Below are 26,564 nucleotides of genomic sequence, written 5' to 3' on the forward strand. Positions count from 1 at the left end.
TTTTTTTGTTTTTGCAGGAATTCGAGTACCGAATGAAGTTAGATGTTAGGTCTGAAAACACGTGTTGCACTCTTTTCCTTAGTACGGTTTTGTCCCAAATTGGGTTTTCCGACAAGGATTTTAACGAGGCAACGAGTACAACGTGTTACTTGCTAAAAACGAATGTAAGTATCCGGAAATTCGGGGGTACCCCACGAGTGGGACTGGATAGTGCTTACCCGATCATACAGGTTGGATAAACACTAGGGGACTACTATACCCACATCGAGGCTTACCCCGATAAACAGAAAACGAATCAACAAAGCAAGACGCCATTAGGTCCTCGAAATTTTGTTTCACCTTCGTCCAAAACTGGACCTTCTGTATTAAGTTTCGATGTAAGGACTAAACGATTAGAATGAATCGTGTCCACTTAGTATTTGCTACAGCAAAAACAGAAAGAAACGGACGAAATCCTCATATCATGTACATACAAATACTTGCAATATAAATTATTGAAAATTCAGATTGTTGCATTTTGGATATGTTTTCTTGATAAACACCCTACCCCAGTGATTACCACTGTATTCGCTTTATTCAGATACCCTACACCGGAGACTACAGGCGAAATTCGACAAAGGCAAGGTCACGTTGAACCAAGCCAGAATCTTTAACACCCTCGAATGGGGATTGCTATATCAGAATCTGCTAAGACAGGGATTCAGGTGTCCGAACCTAATCCACGGAAGGTGAACTGTCGAATAATATCGACCCTAAAATGCCTAATGTGATTCGGAGACGTCTGAATTCACAGAGCATAATTAAGTCCCATGGGCAAACAACTTGATCAAATCCCCGGACAAATAATACCGGACAAAGTGTAATGCCGATAACAAGGCATAACTCGAAAAAATATCTCCGAGCAAAAGTCATAATAAACACAGATCGAAGAATAAAGAAAATCAACATGCAAAATGCGCATTCCATATATGTAAGGTTTTTTACGCTTGAAATTCCTACGAAGATAAAAAAAATTTAAAAATTAAAAAAAAAACTACAAAAAAACAAAAAACAAGCCAAAAAGGCAAAGACAAAATAAAGGCTAAGTACAGGCCCTGATCTATCTGGTGCAGCTGGAACCAGAACGCTCATATACTGTTTGCTCGGAATCCTCGAAATCGGTATCAAAGGCTCTCTTGGCTTCCTTCTCGGTCTTTCTGGCTTCGAGTATCAGGGCCAGGAGATCCCCAAAACCATGTTCGGCTTGCTCAAGGGTGGCCCTCCGGGAATTCTACCGTTCATACTCCACCGTAATCGTGGTATGAGCTTCGGCAGCCTCCACATTCCTAAGGGATTCTGCCAAATTGGCCTCAGCCTGGGCCAGCTTGGCCACTAATTCATCTCTTTTTTCATCGAGGACTCTTTGGATTTGAGTGGCCGACTCGAGCTCGGCTCTGAGAAGGTCATTAGCCTCGGCTGTCTCCTCGAGTTCAGTTTTCAGCTAGTCACAGATTCGGGCCCTATCCTCGGCTTTTAGCTCGAATACCCTCATCCTCTCCTTATACTTAGCAATCTCGGATTCAAGCAGCCAATGCCTCTCGACCATGTTCGAAGAAAAACGAGCATTATCTTGGCTAAGGCCGACCTTGTCCGCTTCCAGAAGCCGGTTCTTCTCGACCATCCCGGCCAACTCATTCTTTAATCGAAGGTTTTCGGCCTTCGCTGATTCGAGCTCGGGTTGAAGGTTGAAAAGGGCTACAGCTCGATTCAATTGATCCTCCTTCACTTGCAAAAGGTGCTGGAACTTCTCCATTTCCCGACCCTGGGCGTCCAGCTGGCCCCTAAGGTCGTCAATCTCTTGCTGAGCACGGATAAAGGCTTCATTGACGAGTACTACGCTCTGTGAAAGAAATGAGACATTAAACTTGGATAAAACGAGAAGGAAAAATTCACATTAAATTATGAAAAGATAGGCTGATAAGCTTACCCGGTTACCCGCGTGCATGCCCTTTTTAATAAGACTCTGCCAGGGGACCCCGGTCATATTTCGCTTATCCGAGTCCGAGACGAGGGGTCTTAGGTAGCTTGCAACCCTCACAGGACGTGATAAAAAACTGCAGTCCTCGGGGACGGTAATCACTGTCGATCTCGTCCTTCTAGGTTCCACACTCGGGGCCGGAAAGATGCGCACCAGGCTATCTCTTACACCAGTTTCAATGGACCGGCTAGCTGCCTTCGTGACTCGAAGGATAGGGAGATGTTCGAAACCGGCAGCTTCCTCGGTAGCAGGAGAAGTATCCAAGAACATATCATCAAAGTTATCTGACCTCGAAGCTGGAGTTGGAGAATTCGGAGCAGTCTCAGCAGCCTCAGTAGAGGCAGGGACCTTGGAGGTTGCAGCAGTTTCGTCACCGGGCAGTGGACCAGTATCCATTGGAGCCTCGGTCTCGGAGACCGACTCAGCCCTCTGATTGGCTTCGGCAGCTGGTGCATGCCCGGACCTTCTGGATCTTTGCAGAGGAGTCTCCTCGGATGAAGCATCACCTGAAATGTCAACATATTCAATCAACCTTAGAGGAGTCGGGTAAATAACTTCTTCCCCACCTGTGTGCAATGCCGGAGCTGACGGTCCTTCCCCGACTGAAGGAAGTGGCGTAATGATGATATCCTCCTCCTAAATAGAAGCAACGGAAGAGGTCACACCAACCCTCCGAATGAGGAAATCGGGCTCTGTTTCATCTCTTAGAGGCCGAATGACGCTTCTTGACCTCTTCTTCGGTTTCTGCCCTTTGTCTGAGGGCTTTCTCAGCCTTTTGTTGGCAGCAACAATGATACGGCATGTACCCGCTGAATTAAATTCAGAAGCCGGCGCAGCTGGCTCGGCTGCTGGCTCTGGTCTGGGCTCCACCGAACCCTTGGGTAAACCTGAATACCGAAGAAGTTATGAAAAACGGGAAAGGAAAAGATAGAAAATGCGATAAATTCTGACATAAGCATAGTATTACTGTGGTTTTGAGCGATCCATCGGCCACGCACATGAGTTCCCATGTCCGTGCTTCATGGGCGTGTTGGCTAAGAAGAGCACCAACCCATTCATTCATATTCCGTATAGCCGGAGGTATCCATGCCACGACTGTTATAAAGGAGGGGACAAATCGTGTTAATACGAAAAGGCGAGCATTTGACAAAGCATTCAAGGGTAACTATTAAAAGAATTGAGAAACTTACGATTATCATTCCACCTCTTCGGAAAGGGCATATAGTTAGCCGGAATAATGTCCATGGTTCTCACCCGGACATAGCGCTCTAGCCAACCTCGGTCTCTGTCTTCATCCATCTTCGAAAAGATCGGGTTCCAGCTTCGCTTGGCGAGCTTTATCACACCACCTCGGAACAACCTCGGGGAATATAATCGGACGAAGTAAGCCATCGTATGCTTTTTATTTATGTTGTTGGCCAACAGCCGGAGGCAGGCCATAGTCCTCCAGACTATCGGACTAATCTGGGCCAAGGTTACATTATGTGTCCGGCACATATCCAAAATGACCGGGTTGATTGGGGGGTCGAGCTTGAGTGTAAAAGGATAGGTGTAAACGTACAGGAACTCCCGATGATCGGTGATCGATTCATCGAGTCCAGGGGAAAACAATTGCACCGGATGGTTATCCCATCCGCAATCAGCCCGGACTTGATCAAGTTTGTCCTCGGTAATGGATGATGGATATCGCCTTACATTAAACCCTCTATCAGCAATCGGAGAAGGTTTCTCAACTTCAAACTCTTTGCTATAGTTGGGTTTGGACGGTACTATGTCCAAAGCAGTGGGCTCAGCGACGTTTTTTCCCTTGGGTTGAGAAATTGGCTCGGTTCCTTGAGAAAAAACTGAGGGAATATCCTGGGAGGTGGTTTCCGTGTTGGCAGATATTTGAATTAGATGATGAAAAAGGAGATTCGGTGAACTCGATGAGGGAGAAGGAACAAGTTACAAAAAATAATAAGAGTGAAGAAGTAGTTGAGAGAAAATTTCAAAATGGCAAAGTGAGAGAAGAAGCAAAGTAGCACTTTCAGTCAAAAGAACAGTAGTAGAGAAGTTGACAAAATTGGTCTTTTTATGATCGAAACAAATAAGAAGGGGGATGATCACTATCAAAGAAGAAAAATGGAGAGAAGAATGATCAGTGAGTGAAAAAGGGAGAAGTGAAAATAGTAAAATGAGAGGGTTGAAAGCCTTATATAAGCATGGGAACCGAGACGGTTACAGAGCCCAGCCAACCGAGGGATGCCACATGTCCCACAAATAATGAGACGTGATTTGAAACGACGTGCGTTACGGCGGTTACCAAAGTTGACCGTTCGGGATGAGACACGTGGTTGATGACAGAAGGGCGTGACATAACTGTTCCCACCAAAACGAAAAGATAAGAACGGGCTTATGGAACCGCCAGTTTCGTGACTCATCCACTTCCCGTTACTCTGGTAAAACTGCAGTCCGAAAAGTGAGGGGACTATCTGTATACGGTAAAAATCGGATATATGAGAGACCAGTGAGACCGGAGATCGAAGATAAAAAGAGACAGGCATGGTCATCGAGTCATCCCTTAGAACTGATGGAATTGCACCGGCTGTGGTTGACATGAGAAAAGTGAAGAAAATATGTTTGGTCCGGTATCTCCGGACCAAACTCCACAAACCAAGTTAATCGTGGCCGTTAGTCCGATTTCTCCATTATCGAGTTGATCGTGGCCGTTGGTCCGGTTAATCAGTTACAAAATTGCCACGCGTCAAGACCGTTCTGTCACATTGTACTGACAACCGTACGAATGTCAGATCGTGCGGCCCAACCTTATCCTTTTAGGGCCTTTTCTTTTATTCCAAAAAGGCTTTATGTTGTATGTAAGGCCCATAAGGCAAAACTATAAATAGGGGGCATTTCCCTACTTTGAGGGGTTAGCTTTTTGAGATCAAGAACATTGTAATAGATAATACATATTGAAGCTCTCTCTTTTAGTCCGGACCAGTGGTGTTTCATGCTTATTCATCCAACATAGTCGGCTTAATCATAAATTTCTATATCTTTGTCCAAGTCATTAACGCATATATTTGCACACATATGCTATAGCACGCAAATCCATGAATATTTCTCATAAACCCAAAATAGATTAAAGTTCATCCACATATCCTATACCTCACTTATAAATCCAATTAATTACCTAAATTCGGGGTAAATAGTTTGGCGCCCACCGTGGGGCTAGGATAATAGTGGTCTTTGATCTTGGCTTCTATCTCTTACCCGTTAAGATTGAAAAAATCTTTTGTTCGTCTCTGTGAAAACGGACCAAATGGCAAGCAGTGGACCAAACGGTAAGAAAAATTTAATGAATTTCTTCTACAAATAGTTGTTTGGTACATCTCAACTTCTTTGATATGGAATCGGCTGGCACACTACAAGAAAGTATAGATATCGCAATAAAAAAATTTATATTTGGCAACAACTTAGTTTTATTGTTGGCAAATGATTTTTTTGTTGCCAAAGAATTTAATTTTGTTACCATAGTATTGATTATTGTTGCAAAAAGTATTTTTCACAACAAACAAAAAAGAAGTTGTTGCACGTTGTTGCAATAACAGCCGTCGGGAAAAGTTCATACAACAATTTTATTTTATTTTTGTTGCAAAAAGTACTTTTTGCAACAATAATCAATCTATGGCAACAAAAAAAAAAATTATTGCCACATATATATTTTCTTGTAGTGGCACTTTTATCTCCTGTATTTCAGTTGTTAAAAGCTAACTTAAAATTTTCCTGAAAACTCTAGCTGCAATTTTTGTCATCTATTTGTTGTTGCTACCTTCTCGGTTATTCCTCTCACTGTAGTTTTTCGATCCAGCTAGCATTCTAGTTAAATTTAGTGTATTCCTCTCAGATCTCCATTCAGCCCCTTGTCAGACTATCTTGAAGTATAAAAATTTGCCAAAATAATCATTTTGAGCTTTGCCTTCTTTTTAATCGAAGGAATTATTGTACTGCTTCTGTATCATGGCCTTAACCTCTACAAATATCTGTTATATATACATGTATAGGAACAATATACTCTGCATCATTCATTAGCATTTAGTTGTTAGATGGGTGTTGGGGTTGTTGGGTTCTTTTGTGGGATTGAAAAATATGTTGGATTTGTAACTTTTGGTTCTTGGTTGATGAAAGACTGGTTATTAATATGAAGGAATGATTTTTGATGAACTTTTTGGTGGTGTATCTGTTTTGATACATTATTTACAACGTAGAATTGTGCGTTACTGCGTTAGGACATGAATATATCGAATTACTAGGACAAGCTAACCTGAAATTCTTGATTTTTGTTATGGGATGGGTGTTCTTTTTTCGTTTTTCACCCTGTTACTCTAGAAATGACGTCTCCTCTCACCAGGTTGAAATTAGTGAGGTGTATGAATTTAAGTGATATTGAACTTACAGGGACCACACCAGGAAGTAGTGAAGTCTGCAACTATCTGCAACATTAGTAATATTAGCACATTAAAGTAGTAGAGGGCTATGTTATAGTAAAATATGTCACCAACTTGCTTATATGTTTACATACACACAAAGACATCGAGTCTTTTGGCTGACAGTGATTTAGCGAACCCTGATTTTCTGAAGCAGATTTGGAGATTGCTGATATTTGAAAGAAGTTTAACTATATATAGTACTGAAGACATCGAGTCTTTTAGCTGTTAAGACTTAGCCCGACCAATTAAATAGACATCGTTTGTTCTTTTGGAGTATCACAGCCTAAGCATATGGAGGGAGATCTTCTGCCTTTAACCAATTACCTTTAACCCTTTTCTGTTAAGATGATGAGAATATGAGTAATTCTGCTATCTTTTTTGTTTCCATTCTTCAAGAATGGAGATCTGGGGGATCTGGATCTTAACAAGTATAAAGGTACCATTTTTATGGCTTACTGATTAGAAAAAAGTGGAAAGGTACCATTTTCTCTACATACATTTTGTATACTGTGTTACATAAATTTTCACTGGTAAAAGAAACAAGGTAAAGAAGATTGTTAATTTTGTTGATTGTTGTATCAGAATAGATACCTATTTATGCCTCAACTAGAAAGAATACCTTCAGTCGGAATTTTTTTAAAAACAAATAATAGATGTTGTCTATCTGATGACTGTTCTGAGGAATTTGGTGTACTCGTGCTTTATCACCTGAAGATTATGTAATGAGGAATTGGCTGCATATGGATACAATGAGGTGAACTGGGCATCAACATTAATTCTTGTTCAGCCAATATCTACCTTAAATATGAACTACAATAATTCTTGTTCATTTTCTGGATTCTTTGAATTGCTAAAGTACCTCAAGTGAATTGTGCATCAATATTCTAATTGATCTTTTCAACTACTTTCGTTGTATATTTTCTTAAGCTATTGATTCAAAACAAAAGTAGCATGAAAAGTGACATCTCTGATTATGAGGATCTGATCATTAGTTATGATCCTTTTGATTTATTTTATTTTATTTTAAATTCTTTTAGTAGCCAAATGATGTAGCGAGCATACACGTTTGACCCATGGGCATATGAAGATCATTTGATGGCGGTAATCCTAATAACAACCAATGAAGTTCCGTGCAGTTATATTAGACAATCAGGTATAGTAGTCGATTCAATGGATGTAGTAGATCTTTTATGATTAATGGTTGTAGTGGATGTGTTTAATGTTATTTTTGGGGACTAATGATATTACTGATGTTGGAGTGGATGTGTTTATTGTTTGTTTTTGAGACTAATGATAACTTGATTTCTGTTAATGTCAATATGGCTTAATGATATATCGAGGTTACTTGATTTTAGTAAGCAATTTGAATAATAAATTGATGCTTTATTTTATATTAATATATTAAAAATTTCAGATCAAGGTAAGCATGTCAAGTGGGCCGGGCCTGGTTTTAGTTAGTGGGCCAGGCCAGATTTTAATTATTTTAAAAAAAAAATCGAATACTAAAATTTATTAAGTTTGATACTTTAAAATCTAGTTGTTGTCAACTTTATTTTAACCATCAAGTTCCTTAAATTATACTTTAGCCCTATTTTCAATCTATAAATACCATTCATTCTTCTCCATATTATCTCACAATTCCCTACTCTCCTCTTTCCCTAAATTTCCTACTCATCGAAATCTCTCTCTCTCTGTCTCTCTCTATCTTCCAACTTCCAAGTTCAAATTTCAAAATTTAAATTTAATGGATAATGATAATCCTCCACCTCCTCCTCCAGTCCGAAGATCAATTTAAAGTCCGGCGTTGTTGCATTTTGAGCGAGTAGACGAGGAACATGTTTAATATCAACATTGTGGTCAAATATATCTCCATAAGTCCGAATCGATTTTTGGGGGTACCGGTCCGTTACGTAGGCACTTGGACAAAAGGAACAACATTGAACTTTGAAGTTTATCTCTTTTTTAATTTTCTCCATTGATGCTAGCGTTTTGAACTTTTCATTTGTAATAAGTTAGCCGCTCAAGTGTGTATGTTTTGAATTTGCAATGGTTCCAATTTAAGTTTGAAGTTTTATTTTAAATTACTTATGTAGTCTTGTATCACATTCTCAACTTTATATAATTTTTAGCACTTAAATAGCCGTTAGGAGTCTTCATTCCAACAACATATTCAAGATATACACAAATATACCATTAACATATACAAGATATACACAAATATACCACTTAAATTTTTTTCTTTTAAAAAAAAAATTAATTCGAAGTGGGCCGGGCCGGCGGCCCGTAGGGCTAGAACCAGGGTTGTTGGTGGTCCGGGCTACCAGACTAAATGGCATGTCCGGCCCAGCACCCTAATTTTTTCCCCTAGCCCAACCCACCACCCTCTTACCGGGTTAGGGGGCCGGGCCGGTTATGGGCCGGGTTAGGTGGGCCGGTTATGGGCCGGGTTAGGTGGGCCGGTCCCGGGCTGACCCGGCCCAATTGACAGGCTTAGATCAAGGTATCAACAATAGCATAACTACCAACGTCTAGGCAGTAAAAATACATTTTTCAAACTTGCAGAGGTTGTAAGCCCCCGCTAAATAAATGAATTGCGGGGGTTTTAACCCCCGAAACCTTTTTAAATAAAAACTATTAAATAGTCAATTTTACGAATCACGGAGGTCGAAACCGTCGTTAAATACGTTATATAACCGCCACAATTTTATAGCAGCGGTCGACCAACAAACCTCCGCAAATTGTTTGCGGCGAATAGAATTGGAGGGTTTTGAGGACCGCCGTTACAACAGATGGGGGGGGGGGGGAGGGTTAATGACCTCCGCAATGAGTGAATTTGACTCCTTCAAATACAACGCTTTTTTGGAGTGGCATAAACTCTTATAGCACCCTTGGTATTATGAAATAACACCCAACATGGGTGTGGTTGCCATGTTAAAAAAAAAAAAAAGTGTTTTCTTTTATATATGAATCAAACATTCATGTGAGCATATTTTCGCTAATAGATTGTGATGAAACTCGAACTTAGACCTTTGCTTACTTTGAGTCACGTTAAACCGTGTGAACGATAGAATCTATGAGTTTAAACTCACATATAAGAAAAATACTCTATTAATTAATACGCTCAAATACTTACATTGATTATTAGAATAACGTTAATTGTCCATGTAACAATTGTCTAAGTTCGAATATACTTCTTAAAATTTAATTTGTAAAATTATACTTGAGATCTACAATTAAAAAAGAAATATTAGATGAAATTAACCTAAATAAAGCTTCTTATAAAATTAGAAAAATAAGCTTCAGAAAAATATATCTCTTTGTTTTTGGCAACTCTCTATTGGTGATTTGGTTTGTGTACTTGTATTTGAGAACTGGATCTTGGGGTTATTCAGTGAATCATGCCAGTTTGACTCATTTGCTCCTCCAATCCCTATGATATGATATGATATATTGTAATACTATAGTTCATTTATTTCTTGTCCTTTTAATTTTCAACTACATTATGGACACTTCAAAAACTCTTACAGTTTTCAACTTTTATGTTTGTATTCTTTTTATGTTTGTATTCTATTATAGTATAGATTTTCTGCTCTTTCTAGAAGAATGTACATTAGGAAGAGGAACAAGTCAATTACGAGGCTTAGCTTACTTTTAAATTTTGTTTGTTCTGATGGAGACTCACAATATTGCGACTTATTGAAACTTTTATGCTTTAGACTTTACAGTTTAGACGGCATCAGTGAATCTTTAATTTGTTTCTACAATTAAAGATTAATTACTTCATGAGCAAATTTTGGGTAAGTAATTTCAATAATAATTAACATATAATTACTCTTTTTATAGTGACCCGATGTTAATCTAGATATTGGAGTATAGTTTTACCAGTATCTTATGCCTTTGAAAAAATTAAATGGCTTTATTAGTAGACGTTTTGAGTTGATCCCCATAGATTGAGTATTTTGATACTTTTGCTCTGTAAATAATTGCTATAAAACTCGACAATTAAGATAGAAAATCAAAAACTAACTCGGGAAAATCAAAAGCAAATTAATCTAGTCAAACAAAAGGTATGTAGTAATAAAGCTACTTTTAAAATTGCATTTTGCCTCTAGAATAGAATTAAATCAAGCACGAAAAAAGTTTAACTATACCAAATTTATTTGTCTATTTGTGAATAAAAAGACCTAATAGAATTAATCAAAAGCTGATCGAATCGGCCCATCTTCCTATTTGATCTTTTGGCTAGTGATAGGTATGTGGTATACATAAAGTAGTGACACCCGCAAGGCCGCAACCTTCAAATTCTAGATTCGCTTTTGTGAATGAAAACTCATTTGTCAAATACGGTTAAAATTCTATTTGTAATTAATATTAGAATAACAATAATAAGAATAATTTTAGAGACCTCCCACTATTTTTAGCTTTGTAACACTAACTTTCTTTTAATTTTTTTGCTTTGGAATATTAAGCTTCTAATTTAATTTGGTAGGAGGAGAAGGAGGAGAAAACTTTCGACAATATTAGGTTCTAGATTATCCTGCAAATTAAGGGGTCGTTTGGTAGGTAGCCAAAATTATTCCGGGATTATAATCTCAGGACTAATATATCCCATCTCTTGGGATTATTTTATACCATCTAAAAGATGGTATAAAATAATCTCAGTATAAGTGGGATAAGAAGGGATATCCCATCTCTTGGAATGAGATGCATTTTATATCTTGTTTGATACAAGGTATAATAAATTTATACCGTCTACCAAATATGATACAAAAAATTAGTGTTGGGATATCCCAGCTTATACCATGCACCAAACGACCCCTAAAAGAATGGTGACAAATTGAATATCCTAATGTAATATCCTAGGAACAAGTGCATTGAAATCGACGTAGCATTTCTTGTTTATCTTGTAAGCTTATTCCAAATCAAACAACATACATTGAAATCACAAGAAAACCTTAATTTTTGTCCTCATTGCTCTTCTTTCTGATAATAATAAAGCCACTCAATGCCACCAACCCTAGAAAGAGCCAACCTCACATTTCTCTTCCTTTTTTCACTCTAAAGAAAAAACAAAACATGAATTTTTGCTTTAGGAAGAAAGTTTCCGTGGGTAAAAAGTAACCGAACGTAAAAAAAGGGTCCCTAAAAATACTATAAGGCCTAGGGACTAGGGTACTGATGTTTCCGTGGTTGGCTTATGGACACATCTCTCCGTTTTTCAACTTAGCCAAGAATCTCGCGGACACGGGATTCTTGATTCGTGTTTGCTCTACACTTATAAGAGCCCGTTTGGATTGGCTTATAAGTTGCTTATAAGCTGTTTTTAGTTTTTTTGAGTATTTGGCTGACCAGCTTAAAGTCATTTTGTGCTTAAAATAGACTCAAAAAAATAATTGAGCCCATTTAACTTAATTTATCTAAAGTAGCTTATAAGCTGAAAAATAGCTTATAAGCCAAAAAAAATAAGTTAGACTACCCCAACTTATTTTTTTTAGCTTATAAGCTGCAAATAACTTACAGGCATAAGCCCATCCAAACAGGCTCTAAGTCGAGAAACTATCGAGAAAGAAATCCCCAAAAAATACTCTACTTCAATTAAGATTGTTGAGCTTCGTTTACCAAAATTGCCTGAACTTCCTCATTGCCAGACAATCACTGATATCCCACCCGATATCGATAGCATTATGAAAAAGGCCCTGAAATTGTCCAAACCCAACTTTTCGAAAATCTTGGAAAATCTGAAACCTGATTTGGTGATTTATGATTTATTACTGCAATGGGCTGAAGGCGTAGCCAACGAGCACAAAATTCCAGCAATCAAGTTCATAACTATTGGTGCAGCTGTTTTTTGAATCCGCGACTTTTGTAGCACAAAAAAAAAAGTTGAACCAAACTAGAATAAAAAAACACACACACACACATTAGTAGGTTTCACGCACCAATTTCGTGCGTGAAGGAGGTCTTCCAGTTTTTTTTTTTTTTTTTTTTTGGGTGTTACCTTTCAAATCACGTTTTTTTTCATACTTTGGGCAAAGATTAGTCATGTTTCAAAACCCCAAAATATCAATATTTTATATAAAACTTAATATCTTTTTTTGCGTACAATAATGTCGGCTCATTACATCAAGTCCACCTAAACGTTTGGATCGTCGTTTTAGGGGTTCTAAAGTGCCCCGAAGTAAGTTTTGAAACTTGTCATATTTATAGGGTTTTGATTTAAGTGTTTTATTATATTTGAATGTACAAATATAAATATTTGATTTAATAATAATTCATCCAATACGAGAGGTTTATACTAATTAAAAAACAATTCATTCCATTTAATTACAATACTAATTCAAAGCAATACAATAATAAATTACAATAACAATACAATCTTCAAGTTCTAGAGGCTCTATTACTTCGAGACGTGCTTGTACTACCACGGCCTTGTTGCCTACACGAATGCTTGTCATGGCCCTATTGCTTACATGTAGAGCACTTGCGAGAGTAAGTTCTTTCACTAACATCCATTTGATTGGGTCTACGACTCCGTGAGTTAATGCCTAATTTCCTGATGTAATCCTTGTTAGCAACCATCGAAAACGGCTCGTTTGACCAATAAGCTTCATTACCAAGTGGGTGGAATTGCCCGGAATATGCTTTAAGGTAACTGTGGACCTTGTATTCCCCCGCCACATAACTTGTTACAGTTTTTCTCATTCTCTCGAAGCACTTGACAGCATGAGAACACGACATGTGGTACATTTGCCACTTACCACAAGTACATGTTCTTGTTGCCTCATAAACGGTATGCACGTTTCCACCCTTACCATTGTAATAACCCGTCCTAACTTCATACACATGTTGAATAGGGTCATACTCGGTCATTTGGTGATGCTCACATTTTTTTCTATAATGCTCCATATTTTTGAAGGGCTTTGGCATCCATGTCCTGCCGTCGGCTAATATCGCTCTGGCCTGCCTTGTCCTAACAACAAATCGCTCCACAACCTGCTTGAAAGTCATTCTCACCATTGTGGTGACAGGTAGTCCTCGAGCAGATTTCAGCAAGCCATTGAAAGACTCTGAGCTGTTTGTTGTGAGCATGCCCCATTTTTTGCCTCCATCAGCATGAAGAGTCCATTTTTCAACTTCGAGCTTCATCAACCAAACGTATGCGGGTTCACTCACTGCCCTGATCAGATCCATTTTTGCAGCCCATTTTCGTTGTTGATGCTCCATCGCATCCCCCCACATCAATTTGTTTAGAGTGCCATTGTGAAACGTTGATTGCAAATTTGCCTTCAAGTGCCTTAAATAATAGCGATGGTAAACAAAAGGAGGCTGCCACCCAGGTAAATTATCCATATTGTGCAAGATGCCTTTATGACGATCAGACAGCACGCATATGCCGATACGATCCTTAATAACATGAGTTTTCAAATGGGTCAAAAAGATCCCCCATGTGTCGTTGCTCTCGTTAGCGGCAATTGCGAAAGCAAGAGGAAATATTGACCCATTGGCATCCATTCCTATTGCAATTAGGAGCTTGATGTCGTAGGCACCATATACATGCGTACCATCTATGGATATCACTAGTCGGCAGTGAGCAAAACCATCAATGCATGGTTTGAATGTCCAAAATACGAAGTTGAAGATTTTACCCTCTATAAGCCGCCACTCTACAACAGTACCATTATTAAAATGTTGTAGAGCTGCCATATACCATGGCAGCGATTGAAAAGAAGTATGCCAATTTCCAAAGACCATCTCAAAAGCGCGTCTACGCCCGAGAAATCCCTTTCTGTTGCTTATAGTTTTACTATATACGGTTTGAACGTTTCGAATACAATCTTTGATGGGGTACCTGCACAATTTTAAACAAACAACATTTAGTAATGATCTTTCAATTGATATAAGACATATAATGTACTAGGTAGGATAAGTTACCTTGGCGTTTCGACAATGTCTTTAAGTAACACTTGAGCAATCATGTTTGTATCTAAATTATAATGATCTGCTCGATTTTCTTCCATATCACAAGTGTGTCTTTTGCGAAATTTTGTGATAGTCCACATACCATCAGGCTTAACAATTCCCCGAAGCAACCACTCACAGCCTTGATACCGTCGTCTACAAACTAGCCTCCATATCTTTGTGTTTGACTAATCAACCTTAAACTCCCTCATGTCCTTAAAACAATAAATTTTGACAGCCCGTTGCAACGCCTTTTTGGATGCGAACAACATTCCCTTTGCAAGGTAGCATCGATCTTTATTGAGATCCCTTGGTTCAATCTAGGTTTTTAGGCGACTATCATCATCTTCTATTGTGAAGACAAATGAATCATCACGACCCTGCAGACTGTCAAGATAAGGGATATTGTTAGAATTCCACTGAATTGGGCTTTCAGAAGTTGGGGTTTCAGCCATCGGTGGTGGTACGTGGTGGTGCATTGGTTCTTGTTGGTTTTGGCTTTAAGGAATATTGTTGGTCATACCAACTTGAACATCATCATCATCTTCATCATCGGTTATGTCACACCCTAAAAATGGTAGGGCATGACGGGCACCCGACTCTCATCAGAGTCGAGCGAACCCTTAGAGATTCGCTCTATTAAAACCTGTCATTTCAAAAAAAAAAAAACTTTTAAGAACATAAAATTTTCCAAATAGAAATCATTATGTCTATAACGGTTATGAAAACTTTCAATCAATAAGTACTTTAGACCAATCTAAATCATCTAAAATATATATACTCTTTTAAAATCCATAAATGACTCAACTGATATCACTTTGTCGACATCTCGACAAACATACCACAGGACACTGTCTGCAGAAGTCTCTAAGAAATAAACTGAACATTATGAGTCAGGACAGGGCCCTGACATACCCGTAATCATACATATCTATACATGACTCAGCACAGCTCCAGAATGAGGTGGAACTTGCCAATCACAGCTGACGTGCAAGCATCCTAGCTAGATACTTAACCTGCCAAATAATCTGGGGCTGCGGGCATGAACGCAGCGTCCCCAGGCAAAAGGACATCAGTACGGACAATGTACTGAGTATGTAAGGTGGTAACAAATCATAATCATAATTTGATTTAGGAGAGAAGAAATCACAATCTAACTCAATACCTGCAGCCTTCGCTGGAAGAAACATAAACATATACACGAAGTCTCCAAAACAATCTTTAAGTAAATAATGCAATCTAACACACATTCTTTAAGTAAATAATGCAATCTAACACACATGCCGCTTCCGACATATTAACAAAATGGTCCCTTCAGACAGCCGCTTCCGGCTAGTATCACAATAGTCCCTTCGGACGGCCGCTTCCGGCATAATAATGATGGCCCCTTCGGGCAGCCGCTTCCGGCTTAATAATAATGGTGGCCCCTTCGGGCAGCCGCTTCCGGCTCAATAATAATGATGGCTCCTTCGGGCAGCCGATTCCGGCTCAATAATAATGATGGTATGGAATGTAAACATAAGTCGTAAATGAAATGAAATAGTAAAACCTCGCACCCCCTTCGGAGTGGTTTTAAAAATTTAAATAGTAAAATCTCACACCCCATTCGGAGTGGTTTTGAAAATCTAAATAGTAAAATCTCACACCCCCTTGGGAGTGGTTTTGAAAATCTAACTTTATGTTTCCTTTAGTATAAAACTAATTTCCTCGAAATCATTAGTAAAACCTTATACACATTTCAACTGGCACCTTATGGGTGTTCCCTTCGGAACAGAATATGAGTACAATATCAATAAACCATCATAAGAAACATTTAGACTTACTCGTCTAAGAATGGAATCATATGGAGTACTTATAGAATGAATAATAACAAGGATCATGCCAAAATGAAAGAAGGAATAGCCTTAACATACCTTTAGCGCTTACTCGCGAATCCTTTTCGCCTCGTCGCTCTTTTAGCCTATTTATATAAAGTAACGTTGTCGTTAGTAACTACATTTTCTGGTTCACAATTCCATAGCCCATTCCTTATAGAACTTATCCGTTAGTTCACATATTTTCATTTTAAGGCTTTCTATTATCTAAAGACTTGACGAAAATCGGGCAGCACCTCCCCTATATATTCGCCTATCCCGAATTTCCAATTACTCTCCTATTGACACAGAAATACCAACAACAATATATGGGCACAACCATATCTTCAATTCTTTTTAATTCAACAAGAACAACATATCAAAACAGCCCCAACTACAACATAAAAGATGCCCGAAATTCTAACGAACACCTACAATACACCAAGCAGCCTACATACACTTCTCATACATTATTTCATGCAATCTTTTCAGCAAATTTCAGTAAAATGCGACCAGCAGTCACACGATAAATATATCACCAAATTCGTATGCATTTAGCTACATTGTCGACACTATAACCTTACAACAACCTATAAACAATTTTAACTCCAACTCTGACCATTAAATTCCTTCATTCTCATCACATAATCCATGATTATAACAACCAAAATATTAATTCAAATCAGTCCATCAATTTCAATTAAAAACAGCCCCTACGGCATTCAACAACATTCCAACACCAACATATATAATTTCATTCATGCAATTTATGTTACCAAGTTACAACTATGCTTCAACATCAAGATACATAATTTCATGGCTTCAACCATGCTTCAACATCAACACATATAATTTCATACATACAATTTACATTTACACATTCATCACCCATCCAAATTCATCCTAAAACATATAGAAAGTGATAAACTCTTACCTTAACAAATTGGCTCCTTAATTTGATGAATTTAGTGGCTTCAATTAACAACCACCCTTGCTGCCCTCAAGGACCAATTCACGTTCCTATAGACCTTCATTTGATTTAAAACACCATGGAAATTTTAATTTGAATCAAGCTTGGTGAACTTGATTTTTTTCCACCATAGCCGTGAGCATTCCCTCTCTCTTTCTCCACCAATTGATTGAAAATTGAACAATTTAATGGTGTAAGGTGGGGCTGGCCGTGAACAGTGGCTCCGTGAACAGTGCGCCGCTGTGAACAGTGGCGCCGCCGTGAACAGTGCCCCTGAACTTCTTTCTCTCTCTAAGCTTGAGAGCCCCTATCTCTAAGACCTAATTTGCAAGATTAATTTGTGGTATAAGTGATGACTTAGTCATCCACTTATGCTTATATATTATCTTTACAAAGTGGACATGTGTCAATTTTCATGGCATGTGTCCATCTTTATTCAAGTCCAACCAAATCTCGCCACGTGTCGTGGGGCCCACTTTTCGATAATTAGATTAATTAATCACTAATCCCTACTTAATAATCTAATCATGGTATATTAATCCCAACTCTCCATTAATATTTTTACACTAAGTAAAATTTATAAACAATTCATGTTCTCATAAAAACCGGGAATTAAAGATTTCTACTTCGTGCCCGAAAATGATCCCGTCTTTAACTTGAGTCGATTCTTTTGCGAATAACTCGACGTATAAAATTACGGGATATAACAGGTTACCTCTGCATTATTAGCTATTTCATCGTCATCACTTGATGATGACTCATAATAATTAGGAAAATCTTCATTATCAAGTGCATTCATCCTCCTACACAAAAAGTAACATACTTTAAATACCAACATCATATATATATATACAGATAATTTAATATCAAGGTGATGAACTTACTGTTATTCATAAGCACTGTCATGGTGTAGAGAATGATCAACTCCACCGAACTGAGAGGATTGACCAACATCCATATTTGGTACCACTGGCGAGTTTTGAGAATAGTTCCTATAAAGATTTGAAAACTGGTTATTTACCAATTCATACAACAAACACGTGCTACTACACATAATAATAATAATATGAAAAATCCATATTTACCAATTTTCATTGTAAGCTTGATTCAATTGCTAGCTTAGATTTTCCAGCGGCACCTAACCACTCAAAATGTCTCCATAAGAACTAAAGTCCCCATAAGTGTTACCATGAATAGGCTGGACTTGAGGGACTTCTTCTCGAGGTATTTTTTCAACATACATCTCAAGAACATTAATGAATACTAAATCACGATATTCTTCCGGCGATCCCAAATAATCACTCAAAGCTTCATCATCGTTGATATTGTGCATGCCATAACGCACTACACCGTTTGATATTGTTTGTGGATATCTGCCAGTTAGTGAGCTTCCAAACTCAGTGGGTGTAGTTTTCATTCTTTTGTGCATATAACTGACTAGTGTTTGATAATTTAAAGTTGTTGGAAATTTAACATGGGCTTTTGGTTTGATACTTTAACGAATGGAGTAATTGTCCTCGACGATATCTCCATCCCAAAATAGTGAAACCTTAACAGTTGAAGCATTTTGAGACATTTTTTCTATGAATTTTTTTTTTTTGAATGACTTGTAAGACTTAGACTTATGAAGTTGATGAGTTTTTCACTCGTCAAGCCTTCAAGTTAAATAGATTCCTGAAATTGTCATGCGTGGTGTGTTGTCAAATCAACACTTACATTGCGCATTAAAATGGTACGCAATACAAGTCGTGTTAAAATGGTCAAATAATGCAGCAATGTATTGTCAAATCAAGCCTTTATGTGTCATAGATTCCTGAAATTGTCATGTGTGGTGTGTTGTCAAATCAACACTTACATTGCGCATTAAAATGATACGCAATACAAGTCGTGTTAAAACAGTCAAATAATGCAACAATGTATTGTCAAATCAAGGCTTTATGTGTCATAGATTCCTGAAATTGTCATAATCAACACTTACATTGCGCATTAAAATGGTGCGCAATACAAGTCGTGTTAAAACAGTCAAATAATGCAGCAATGTATTGTCAAATCAAGGCTTTATGTGTCATAGATTCCTGAAATTGTCATAATCAACACTTACATTGCGCATTAAAATGGTGCGCAATACAAGTCGTGTTAAAACAGTCAAATAATGCAGCAATGTATTGTCAAATCTGTGAGGGAGGCCTTTTCACGCACGAAATTAGTGCGTGAAAGGAGAAAAGCCTTTCGCGCACAGTTTCTGTGCGTGAAAGGTTAATTTTCCACAACACCTGAAAGGTTAAGTTTTTCACTTTCACGCACAGATTTAATAGGTTATTTTTTTTAACCTATTAAAATCACATTTTTTCCATACGTCGCACGAGTTGTTATTAAGATAACTAATTATCATTAAGAAAATAATAATACCGCCCAACTTCGACGCACCGGTAGATACCACCCCGACGTATTAAGGGTTTTGAATCCTAAGCTACGGGTTATGAATCCTAAACTAAGGTTTTCAATCCTAAAATATAAAGATTAAAAATTAATAAGTCAAATAATTAACAATTAGTTAGCATACAATTAGTATAAATAATTAATAAATAAACAATTAATTAACTAATCAAATAATTAACAAGTCATATATTTAATAAATAAGAAATTAAGTAACTAATCAAAAAATTAATAAATATTTATCATATATTTAACAAATAAACAATTAATTAACTAATGAAACAATTAAGAAATTATTAACAAATAAACAATTGGCTTAACAAAAACTAAATAAATAATTAGCCAGTCTAACAATTGAAATAGCTAGTCTAAAAATTAATAAATACTTAAGTCGCTAATTGAACAATTAACAAATACTAAGAGCCTGTTTGGATGGGCTTATGCCTATAAGCTGTTTGTAGCTTATAAGCTAAAAAAAATAAGTTGGGGTAGTCTAACTTTTTTTTTTTTGGCTTATAAGCTGTTTTCAGCTTATAAGCTGCTTTAAATAAGTTAAGTCAAATGGGCCCAATTATTTTTTGAGCTTATTTTAAGCACAAAATGACTTTAAGCTGGCCAGCCAAACACTCAAAAAAGCTGAAAACAGCTTATAAGCCAATCCAAACGGGCTCTAAATAAACAAGCAATAAATAATTAACTAATTAACAATAGATAAACAAATTAAAAAAAAAATAAAGGGGGCAGTCGCAGTGGGTGCGGACTGCCCAACAACACGCAAAAAAATGCGCAATCCACCACAGATCCCTCCCATCATACCTAAGGTAATAATATATTTAGCAATGTAATAAAAAATTCGTAGTAAAATATCTAGAATGAAGGTGTTTTTGAGTTTTCAAAATGAGCTCTGCGCCGCTCTAATCCAAAATCTAACCTTAGAAACTTGTTCCTACACTTCAATATATCAAGAATATTGAGTTTTTAATTGAAAAACAACAAGAAAATAGCGTTTTGGGAGTTGGGGACCACCTGAAATCGTCGTTGATGGCGGGGGTGTGGTGGAGGTGAAACGGTCGGGTCTGTGGTGGGAAAGGAGGGGCGACTTTTTGTTGCCCTCCTTCACGCACGAAATTGGTGTGTGAAAGGCCCAAGTTGTATTTTTGCAGTTTGGTCCTTTCACGCACTAATTTAGTGCATGAAACCTACTAATGTGTTTTTTTTTATGCTAGTTTGGTTCAACTTTTTTTTTTGTGCTACAAAAGTCGCGGACTCGCTGTTTTTTCGTACTTTTTTAATTCGATAAGAGAGCCCGAGGTTGAATTCCCTTTCCCAGCTATTTATCCTAGTAAAAATGAGCTAGTAAAATTTGGTGAAGTTATAGCAAAAACTGCTAAAGAGAGAGAACCTGATGAAGTGGATCATTTTGCTGAAGGAAACATGCAATCATGTTGATGAGTACCTCTAGAACTATAGAGGCCAAATACATAGATTATTTAACTAAATTGAGCAATTGGAAAGTTGTTCCAGTTGGTCTACCAGTCAAAGATCTCATAACTGACGGCGCGGATGACATGGAGCTCATTGATTGGCTAGGAAAAAAAGATGAAAATTCAACTATTTTTGTCTCTTTTGGGAGTGAGTATTTTTTGTCAAAGGAAGATATGGAAGAAATAGCTTATGGATTGGAGCTTAGTAATGTTAATTTTATATGGTTTGCAAGATTTCCAAAGGGGGAAGAACAAAATCTTGAAGATGCATTGCCAAAAGGTTTTCTTGAAAGAATTGGAAAAAGGGGAAGAGTTTTGGACAAATTTGTACCACAACCAAGAATTCTAAATCATCCAAGTATTGGTGGATTTATAAGTCCTTGTGGTTGGAGTAATGTGATTGAATGTTTAGATTTTGGGGTTCCAATTATAGCCATGCCCATAGAGCTTGATCAACCAATGAATGCTAGGTTGATGGTAGAATTGGGAGTTGCCGTGGAGATTATTAGAGATGATGATGGGAAAACTCACAAGGAAGAAATTGCACAAGTTATTAAAGGGGTCATAAATGGGAAAAATGGTGAACATTTGAGAGCCAAAGTGAGAGATGTCAGCAAGAATCTGAAATCTAAAAGTGGAGAAGAGATAGATGCAGTTGCTGAAGACCTAATTCAACTTGTAAGAAAAGTAGTAGCAATAAGCAGAGGCGGATCCAGGATTTAAATTTTATGGGTTCAATCTATAGAATTTTATCATTGAACCCATTATATTTTTAAAATTAGGGGTTCATATCTACTATTTATTGCAATTTTAATAATTTTTTACACATAAATTTAGGCTCCGCGTCCAAAGTTTGGGATTCAGTTGAACCCCAACCTTATAGGCTACATACGCCTCTGGCAATAAGTACCAAGTAGGGAAAAAAAAAAAAAACTGATCTAGTGAATAAGCTAAGCTAGCTTCGACTTGGATACTTTATGTGTGTTGATTCTACTAAAAATATAAATAATACTTTTCAAACCCAGTAAATTAGATGGAATGTGGTAGAATTCTGAATTTGCACTCATTATTAGCTTATAATTAACTTACTAAGGGAGGGGTTGGAAAGAATCGACGATTCAACGAAAACCGAAAGGTGCATCTCATAGATGTAAGTATTCCTCTTAAAATTTAAAGCAACAAAACTATATATGAAACTTAGGGTATGTCCGTAGATATAATAAGTTGGTATTTTATTTATTTCTTAGTGTTCAGTAATTAAGTAAAAAATATTATCGATATTTATATATAATTTGTACAAGCACTTTTGTGTTTAGGGGGTGTGGGGGGGGGGGGGGGGGGAGAGAGGAAGGAGATGGAGTGTGTTGGAGGACGGACGAAGTGGATTGTCACTTATGGAATTTGTTTATGTACTTCCACAAGAAAATTCATTTTCTGATTTTTAAAGAACTTGTTTTTGTAGAGAAAATATTTTATACATGCATTTTGATCAATCAAACTTGAAAAAATTAAAAAAAAAAAATTATAGCACCCCTAATCCAAATTATTTTTGAGAAATCTAAACCTAAACAAAAGTCCATTTCATGGACTTCTTATCCCATAACACTGCCGACCCAAATTCTGAAATTAGGGTCCACTTAAAATAAATAGCCATCAGACATAGTTGTCAACTTTAGCTCCCCTTACAAAAATGCTATGGAAATGTGAATTTCAACAGAGTATTAGTCAACTTTTAACTGCAGGTCCTTCTGGGCACTTTAGTCAAATACATTAATCAATTGTATGCATCTATAATAGACTTGAGACCAAGAAGTACGTTAAGAATACTCGAATTTAGTCCTAATCCTGTATTAAAATATCAAAGACCATTATTAAATATTCGAGCTGGTCAAAAACTCCATATCATTTTTCTAATGATTGTAGCGGTTAGTCATGTCCTTCATTTGTTGAATTGTAAAGGAAAAGCAGGTTTTATGTCCCACTCTTTCAATTTGTGTTTTATGTTTTTATTTTGTTCGTTTAAAAAAAAAATCACTTTTTACATTGAGTAATTTATTACTTTCAATATTCCACATGACATATTCAAAACTACAAATTTAAATGACATTTTGATACATTATACATACTTTTAATCTAAGATTACAAGATAAAAAAAATACTTTCTGAATTTCCGTGTCCAATCAAACTAAAATACATAAATGGAGAGAGTAAATCATATTGCTAATCATTTGTTGCTACAAAGTGCCACTAACTCTTCCACCACTCCATCTATCTCTTCATCCCCTTTCATATTCATTTTTTTACTCAATTCTCTAACTTTCTTCCTCACGCCCTCACCACTTTCCTCAATTACCACTTTCCTTATCACCTTTGCTATTTCTTCACTTTGTAGCTTCCCATTCTCATCCCTCAATGCTTCAACTCCCATCCCAATATATTCCACAACTCTAGCATTCATTGGTTGGTCAATATGCATTGGCATTGCAATTATGGGCACACCAAACTTCATACTTTCCATAAAAGAACTCCATCCACAATGACTCACAAATCCACCAACACTCGTGTGTTGTAGAATCACGGCTTGTGGAGCCCATTTTTCCAAAACCATTCCTCTTTCTCCTACCCTTTCTAAAAACCCTTTTGATAGTACATCTTGAATACTAATATTTTCACCTTGTGGAAACCTAATTACCCAAATGAAGTTCACTTTACTAAGCTCTAGTCCTTGACCTACTTCATGGATTTCCTCCTTGGATAAAAAATACTCACTCCCAAATGAAACAAACACAGTTGAACTTTTTTCTTTCTTGTCAAGCCATTGCGTAATGACCTCCTCGTTGTCATCTTGGTTAATGGAATCTTGAACTAGTGAACCAACCGGTACTATCTTTTTGGAAACTAATTTTGAGAGATAATCCATATATTTCCCTTCAAAATCTCTACAGGTTTTCACTAGAATAATATCGCGAGATTGTCCAAGAGTCTCGTCGAATGGGGACTTGTCATCTTGTGATTCTTCCATCATCTTCTTCATCTGAAGCATCTCGTACTCACGCAGGTAAATTTCAGGAAATGGGAAGTTTTCTCCTCCCCTCTTATCAAACATGTGGAGAGCTAATGCAACTACAGCCGCACTAAAAGTTAGGAATTGCACAGCAGGAATGTTCATAGAGGAGGCAGACTCAGCAGCCCATGGTTGATTGAAGTCATAAATGACCAAATCCGGCTTTAGAGTTTGTAATAACTTGGAAAAATTTGGAGCCGCCATTTCAAAAGCTGTTTTGAGAGTGTTCATGAGATGGGGTGGGAGGCCATTCGTGGTGTGGTAATGAGGAGGAAGATTTGGCAGAGATGGAAGATGAAGCTCAACTAATTCTATTGATTGAGAATATTTATTTGTTACACTTTTCTTGATGGAGATTAGGTTTATGGGAGTGGAACACATGTAAATGTGGAAATTTCTATTTGTGAGTTTTTTGGCTAGCTCTAGAAATGGACTTATATGACCATGTGCTAACCATGGTAGCATGAGTATACTAATGGTATTTTTCTTGGTCTCCATTAATAACTGTATAGATCTCTCTTTTTCTCCTAGTCTATGATGGTTCTAGACTTTACTAGTGATCAAGTATACACGATGACGATCTATTTATAGTATATATTTAACTGTGTATGTGTAAATAGATTATTGCTTATATTGGTTGTGGTGACATGGTGTAAATTTATTATTTCATGACTCGTTTCTTTATACGATTGTGTCGTAATTGATTACGCAGGGGAGATATAAAAGTCGGAAAATGATTGATAAGGAGGACAAAAGGTTGTGCCAGCCTTCTCTCTTGGAATGACTTTTATTTTGAAAGATTGAGTTTGTAAATTAGTTTACGTGTCCTAGTTTGAGGGCTTGCTGATTTTTCTTTTATTTGTTTTTATTTGACTATGACCTAAAATTTAAAAATGTAAAGATGACTTTTAAAATTTGTGGTATGTTACCAAATAAGTTTCTTAAGGATCAAGAAAATAACTTTTCTGGTAGAACTAGGGACCGAAACCCATATGTGACATTTCATATTTAATTATCTCACCTCCACTCCTAACGCTCCATCCACCCTACCCCCACTCCCAACACAGCCTATTCCTACCCTGACCCCCGAACCCCCAACCTCACCCCACCTCCTTATATCCCCTCCACCCTTACCTCCTCATAGTATTTATAGTATATAAAAATGTTATTGAGATAACAGTTTATGTTTACTTATCAAATATCATAAAATAAGTAAGGAAATCATCTATTTTTAGGAAAATGTTTTTCTTCATACCAAACACACATGTCATGTCATTCCTATGAGGAAGTCAATCATTAAGGTAAAAGGGAAATGCTCAAATTAAAACAATATATAAATATGTGATATTCTTTTTGAAACTAACTAAACAAAACATACATAAATAAAACGAAAAAGGGTCAAATATACCCCTGTACTATCAGAAAAGGGCTAAATATACCCTTTGTTATACTTTGGGTCTAGATATACCCCTACCGTTATACTTTGGGTATAAATATACCCCTCCATGGTTAAAGTTGACCAAAGTGGACATGTGACATTAACATTTCGGTGAGGTGGACGCCACGTAGCGTGCCACCTCACACCCCCTTCACATCTTCACGACACCCCTCACCATCTCCACTGGCGCTACCACTCATCTCCGCCATACAATGACAACTGCCGCTGCCACCGTTAACCTATCACAGCCATACAGGGCGTGTTCAAGAAAGGCTCAATTTGGGATGATGACCATAGGGACAAGACAATCCAAGCCGAAACTAAAATTCAAGAAACCCAGATGACCTATACCTATAAGAAACACAAAGAATCATCAAAAAGTGAACTTGAGGTAAAAAAATCAAATTTTTATCTGGATTTTAAGAAACCCACACGAGGATCATTCTAGGAAAAGTAACAAGAAGCATAAAATGCATCTTTTTGTGGCTGCTCAAAAAAAGCATCAAAAGTGAACTTTGAGGTGAAAAAGATTTAACATTTTATCTAGAATTCAAAGATACCCACATGAGGAGCGTTGTAAGGGAGCATGCAATTTCCCTTTTGTGGCTATTCAAAGTTGAAACAAACAAACAGCTACCATTCAAATATTCAAACTTTATGACATTTCCCCACATAAAACCCTTTGGAATTTTAGCTTCCCAGTTCTGTGGAGTAAAGAATTTCGCAAATAGGATAGGTTAACAGCGGCGACGGTTGTATCGTATGGCGGAGATGGGTGGTAGCGCCAGCGGAGATGGTGAGGGTGTCGTGACAGTGATAATGAAGATGTGAAGGGGGTGGCGTCCACCTCTCCGAAATGTCAATGTCAATGCCA

The 26,564-nt window shown here is 37.3% G+C and overlaps 1 protein-coding gene and 1 pseudogene across 1 annotated transcript; one reads left to right on the plus strand and one right to left on the minus strand.

Annotated features, from left to right (window-relative positions):
• The first annotated feature begins 3,689 nt into the window (after positions 1 to 3,689).
• LOC132612726 (beta-D-glucosyl crocetin beta-1,6-glucosyltransferase-like) lies at positions 3,690 to 21,911 on the plus strand (annotated as a pseudogene).
• Positions 21,912 to 23,267: 1,356 nt separating this feature from the next.
• LOC132615486 (UDP-glucosyltransferase 29-like) lies at positions 23,268 to 24,825 on the minus strand. The gene has a single exon (XM_060330090.1). It carries the CDS (start codon positions 24,748 to 24,750, stop codon positions 23,413 to 23,415), a length of 1,338 nt encoding a protein of 445 aa, XP_060186073.1. The 5' UTR covers positions 24,751 to 24,825; the 3' UTR covers positions 23,268 to 23,412.
• Between the last annotated feature and the right edge of the window lie 1,739 nt (positions 24,826 to 26,564).

Source organism: Lycium barbarum, chromosome 10, assembly GCF_019175385.1.
Source record: "Lycium barbarum isolate Lr01 chromosome 10, ASM1917538v2, whole genome shotgun sequence".
Classification (NCBI taxonomy): domain Eukaryota; kingdom Viridiplantae; phylum Streptophyta; class Magnoliopsida; order Solanales; family Solanaceae; genus Lycium; species Lycium barbarum.